Source organism: Herpailurus yagouaroundi, unplaced genomic scaffold, assembly GCF_014898765.1.
Source record: "Herpailurus yagouaroundi ecotype Mexico unplaced genomic scaffold, PumYag 198, whole genome shotgun sequence".
Lineage (NCBI taxonomy): Eukaryota > Metazoa > Chordata > Mammalia > Carnivora > Felidae > Herpailurus > Herpailurus yagouaroundi.
In genome coordinates, this window is record NW_024412429.1 from 13,070,862 (window position 1) to 13,076,861 (window position 6,000).

The 6,000-nt window shown below is 45.9% G+C and overlaps 1 protein-coding gene across 3 annotated transcripts in view; it reads right to left on the reverse strand.

Annotated features, from left to right (window-relative positions):
- Nucleotides 1-5,482, reverse strand: part of SCAF8 (SR-related CTD associated factor 8) — a 198,181-nt gene extending 192,699 nt beyond the window's left edge. For 2 of the 3 annotated variants that reach the window (XM_040448814.1, XM_040448815.1), the window contains exon 1: nucleotides 4,857-5,480. In XM_040448814.1, coding sequence (XP_040304748.1) covers nucleotides 4,857-4,886 — 30 coding nt within the window. In that variant the 5' untranslated portion in view covers nucleotides 4,887-5,480. Of the gene's footprint in view, nucleotides 1-4,856 lie in introns of all 3 variants that reach the window. The other variant, XM_040448817.1, reaches the window with a different exon arrangement.
- Between the last annotated feature and the right edge of the window lie 518 nt (nucleotides 5,483-6,000).

The following is a 6,000-nucleotide window of genomic DNA, read 5'->3' on the forward strand; positions in this document are numbered from 1 at the left end:
TTCACACGTTTTTATTTATTACTCCCTCTACCTTTTCCACTGTTCACCATCCCATGTCTACTACTAGATACTGGTGGGAAGATTATAAAATGTCCTATAGTTGGACAAATGAACACTATGGAAACAAAACTGGAAATGAAGTAAAACAGAGATGGGACTTCACTTCGATGCGAAAGACAAGACACAGAAGAGGAAAATGTCCTAGGTGTTAACCTGACTCTGAAAAGTCTACATCTGCTAATCTTGACTAACTGAAGGATCCTAAGGACAAAACACACCAAGAATTCAGGGATCCTAAAGATGATAAAAGGTACTAGAACCATTTCAGAATTTATGAACCAAGGCAAATCCAAAATTTAAATTGTGGTAATTTACTGGACACATCTGAAATCTACATATCTGGTTCTTTATTATCCCACTCAGCCTTTTCTGAGCAGCAAGAGAAATGGATCATGATAGAAAAAACAACTATAGTAATTCAACAAGCTATACAAAGAATCTAGGGGGAAAAACTGATCACTAACTGGTATTTGATTATGTTAAAGTATTAATGTTAACTTCTTGAAGCATAATAAGTCCTTAAAAATTTAAAGAATCCAACACACAAGTAAAATTCATTTCCTCTAGTTACTTTGTCTAAGTATAGCCAGTGCATAACAGATTATTATATTTTCCATGTATTACTTTAAGAGTTTCTTGATCATGGGGGTGCCTGGGTGGCTCAGTCCTTTAAGCGTCCGACTTCAGCTCAGGCCATGATCTCACGGCTGGTGGGTTCGAGCCCTGCATCAGGCTCTGTGCTGACAGCTCAGAGCCTGGAGCCTGCTTTGGATTCTGTGTCTCCCTCTCGCTCTCTGCCCCTTCCCCACTCACACTCTGTCTCTCCGTCTCTTAAAAAAATAAACATTAAAATAAATTAAAAAAATTAATTAAAAAAAGAGTTCCTTTATCATGAAAGTGCCCTCTCCGATTAAGTTATGATTTTCTGAGGAAAGAGTTATGCATTGCTAGTCTTTTCCATCTTTTCAAAAACAAAGTAATAACCCTACCACAATGACCGCCATTCAGTGCTTAGGGACAGCTCACATAAAACTGCTGCATTCCAGTAATCAGCTGTGGTCCTAAAATAGTTAATAGAATTTAAGCAGACCAATGAGTCCCCTTTCACTGAAGTGAGAACTCTAAACCACCATAACAAGGGTATGACACCATCTCGGAGCAGCTACAACTACAATACTTGTAATGATAATAATTCTCTCAGTTAACTGCCCAGGTCAAGCACTGACTCTTAGGGAATCTTATATTCCAATGTGAACAAACTTTCTTTCATCATTTCAGAACTGACATTACTGCTCCTGGGATTAACTCATCACAATGATGACGCTTATCTGTAAATTACGGCTTTCCCACAAAACTAGCACAGTGGGCATTTAAATATCAGTTCTTAGACCTCAATCTCATTGAACTCAAGATAACTAAGGAATTTACCACATAAAGGATCTCCTGACAGTGATTTTGAACACAGGGAAGGAGAGGGCACAGACTCCCTTTGAGAGATTATGGTGGGTAGGGGTGGGGGCAGCAGCACCTGTTGACCATGATTCAGAAACACAATGCATAAGGCATGAATTTTCAGACTGAAACTCATCCACGGTTTGTAAATTAAAAATCTATATTCTTAACTTGGGTTGCCTGGCTGGCTCAATCGATAGAGCATGTGACTCTAGATCTCAGGGTTGTGATTTCAAGCCCCACGTTGGGTGTAGAAATTACTTAAAAATAAAATCTTTAAAAAAAAAAATCACTATTCTTAACTTTCAAATCTCTGGTACTGTATGTCCCTATTTTCAAGCCAATGCTGGAAGGGGGCCAATATTAAAAAACCTGAGAACTGGGGTGCCTGGGTGGCTCAGTCAGTTGAGGGTCCAACTGCTGGTTTCAGCTCAGGCCGTATCTCACAGTTTGTGAAATCGAGCTCCTCACGCTGGGCTCTGTGCCGACGGCATGGAGCCTGCTTGGGATTCTCTCTCCCTCTCTCTCTGCTCCTCTCCAGCTCTCCCACACATGCTCTCTCTCTCTCTCTCTCTCTCAAAATAAACTTAAAAAAATAATAATAACCTGAGAATTAGCAAGCCATAAAACCTAAGCATTTCATATTTTAAATCAGGCTTTAAAAGTCAAATTCACTATAAGTAAACATTCTGAAACATCCTTTTCTCCTAATACTATAACTCAAGATTCTTTTTTTATTTTTACCCTTTACGATGCATGATTTAATGGAAAATATTCATTACTGAACTATTTCCCATGACTATATGCTTACTTGTAACAAAATTACTACAACAGCAAGCGTTACATTCACAGAAACTATATTCAAAATCAGAAAAAAAGATTATGTATTTTGTGTTTAAAACAAAAAGTATATTCCTCTGAATCTTTTTTGACAGTACTTCCCTCCCCCAACACTCTACGACTCCATATTGCTATTTTTAAGCTAATTCCACATTCAAACATGGTGAAGTTTGCAGATTAGTAAATAAAAGTTGAAAGATTTTCTAACTTCTTTGAAATCCGTAGGGAGAAAGGGGAGCGCGCTACACACACTAAAATGGAACTACTACTGCCAATTTCAAATTCCTGTAAAGATTAGATGAGAAAACAGGTTAAATATACAGCTAGCCATGTAAATATCAGGCCCCCTATCCTTAATGGCAATACTCAACTGAAAAACTGATACACCATTTCTATTCCACTGTGCTCTATTGTGACAACCATAGTGTAGTTAACACCTTTTCTCTAACTATCACATGAGGGATCCTATTCAAAATTTTGTGGGGAGGGGGAGTGCTGGGAGTGAGGGAAGATATATATTAGGAAACCCCTAGACAAACAGAAGAAACACTCATCAAAAAGGGGTGGGGTAGGAGCACCTGGCTGGCTCAGTCAGAAAGGCATGTGACTCTTGATCTCCCAGCTGGGAGTTCTAGCCCCACGTTGGATGCAGAGATTACTAAAAATAAACTTAAAGGGGCGCCTGGGTGGCGCAGTCGGTTAAGCGTCCGACTTCAGCCAGGTCACGATCTCGCGGTCCGTGAGTTCGAGCCCCGCGTCGGGCTCTGGGCTGATGGCTCAGAGCCTGGAGCCTGTTTCCGATTCTGTGTCTCCCTCTCTCTCTGCCCCTCCCCCGTTCATGCTGTGTCTCTCTCTGTCCCAAAAATAAATAAACGTTGAAAAAAAAAATTTAAAAAAAAAAAAAAACTTAAAGAAAAAAAAAGTGTGGGTGGGGGGTAAGTCAAATCACTGCACTGGAAATAAGAGAAAGGCTCTTTTTTAAAAATATATAATTCTTAAAACTTTAACATTCCATAGTGCTGTAACACAGTATGTAGCAAATAAAAAGGCTACATAGAGTTGTTTTCCTTCCCGCACAGCTGAGAAACTATTAGCAATAAATTGGAACATACAGTACCAATATTTTTTCTTTTAGATTTTAAGCACTACGTAGTATTGCTGAAAGAACCAAATTTTGTAGTTATTAGCTGTAAATTCATAAATAAAATGAAAAAAGATTCCCCAGTCTACCGCTGTTTATTAAATGGTTAAAAAAGAGAAAGAAAATCCAATACCAAAAAAGAAAATCCCTTATAAAAAAAAAAAAAGGTTTGTTTTCATCTGTGTCATTGCTGTGTACTGTAATATGGAGAGCCCAACTCACAAGAATGTTATCTTTTATTTAGCCTCTTTGCTAAGCTTCCGAAATGCCAATTCTTAAAAAAAAAGAAAAGAAGAAATAAAAGAAAAAAAATGTAAGACAGTTTTAAAAAAAGCATTATCCTCTTCATATTATCAACAGTAACATGTCTGGTATTTTAAAAGGTGAATATTTAAGATTTTGTTAATGACACTATTGAATAGGGTACCAGCACTTCCGCATCAGAAGTTCATAAAATTCATGCGACTTTAGTTAACATCACATTAAAATTCTTTCCAAGACAGATAAGGATAATTCTGGCTATGTAGATAGGTGTTTAATGTTTGCATTAAGATCTATTTACGTCGGAGTTTTAAAAAAAATAACGTACTTTATTAAAACCTGTCTCCTTTCAGACTAGTGAATTCAATTAGTGAAACCTGGACACCTGCTTTAAAATCTAGTGTTAGATTTGACATTATGAATGAGCCCGTGGGAAATGCTTCCCCAACATCTTCCCTCTCCTGAAGCACAGACCTCTGCCTACCATTTGTGTCTTTATGCCCTCATGATGAGAGGAGGGACGAGTAACAATCCTGCGTCCCCATCAACCATTCTCTTAGCGTAAGTCCCTAGCTGGCAGGTTACCTAGCCAACAGTATCTCAAATATAAACAGTACGTACAACGTGACCATAGATCATCACCCCTGTTAGGTTCCCTTCCTGTACTACCCTCATCGGTGCCTGCCTCATTAAGGACCCCGGGGAAGTCTGGGCAGTGATGTCCGGCGTGCAGTTAAAATCCCGCAAGCCCACGAAAGAGGTGGGCGGGCCAGGCCTCGGCGGAACTGACCCCGAGAGACCAGCCAGGAGCCTCCGGGGGAGGGCCCAACGAGGCCTTCCCTCCAACCCCTAAGCCACTCAATAGGGCGCTGGAGACACCGGAACCTCCCTCCGCCCCGGGGCGGCCCTCCCCCAGCCCTCCCCTCGGACTCGGGGGAGGGGCGCGGGGCAGAGAAACACCCCTCCCCCTCCTCCCCGACACAGCTAGGCCGCCACTCGCCCCACCCTGGGAAATCCTGCAGGCCCGCACCCACCCGGCTCACGCGGGCCTCGTCCCGGTGGGAGGTATGGGTAGGAGGGGAAGCTAGACTGCAATACCAACCTCGCTATTGAAGGTTTTCACAGCCTCCATGTTGTCGGTGCGGAGGCCCCGAGCCCGGCGGCGGAAGAGGCGGCGGCCACTGCACTGGGTGGGAAGAGCGAGACGCGGGCGGCGGCGCCGCCGCGAGGAGGGGCGCCGGCGGGAGACCCGGCCGCTGCGACCCTGGGGCCGAAGCGGAAGGGCAAGCACTGGCAGGGAAAGACTCCCTCAGGGGCAGCGAGGCTCCGGCATGGCCGCTAGGGCGGGCGGAGCGCCGGTCTGGGGAACACAGGCGCTGCCGGGGCGGGTCGGCAGCGGGCGGGGGAGGGGCTGGGCCGCGGCGCCTTCTCTTCTCAGCCCCGCTCGGTCTCGGTCCTCCGCCCTCTAGCCCCGTCCCCTACACTCCCCACCCCCTCCTTCTTCTTCCTTCGTCAGACTCCTGTTTCACCTCCCCGCCGCTCGGGCCGCAGGAACCAGCAGCGCACAGCGAAGACGGAGGAGGAAGCGCTGGCAGCAGCGGCTGCGGCATCCAATATGGCGGACGCGAGTCGGGCCGCGCAGCTCGGAGATCCGCGGCGCCGGCCAGCGCGCCCCCTGGTGACTGGACCGCGCGGGCCCGAGCGGCCGCGCGGAAACCAACGAGCCAGCTCGGGCCAGAGCGTCGCCGCCCGGAGGTCCCGCTCCGCTCGGCCCGGGGCTGCCAGCTCCTCGCCCCCTCCTCGCGCCTTGCAGACGCGGGAGCGAGCGCTGCGGCCGCGTGGGGCGCCGCGGCCCGCCCTTGGAGGGCCCTGCAAAGCGTTTCTCTGAGAAATGCCGAAGTGTCCCCGTAACACGACAAGTTTGGGAAATAATGTCCACGTTTCGGTTGTTTGCATGTGGATTGGCCCCTTTACGTGAGATGCTGGGTTCACGTGCCTTTGAGAACTTCACTGGACAGTGGCCTAAAGGTTAACAGCCAAGAGAAAAGTTCCTAGTCATTCATTTATTTAGTAACGATGAGTCCATGCATTTTAATAGCGTCTCGAGGAAATGTGAGAAACAAAAGCCTCGGATCCGGATGGGGGCAGGGGGACGAGGGAAGCACGCACACAGCCAGCAAGCAGCTCAGAGCAGGAAATGCACGCTGCATAAAATCCAGGGGGACTGGTGCACAGACAATGAGAGC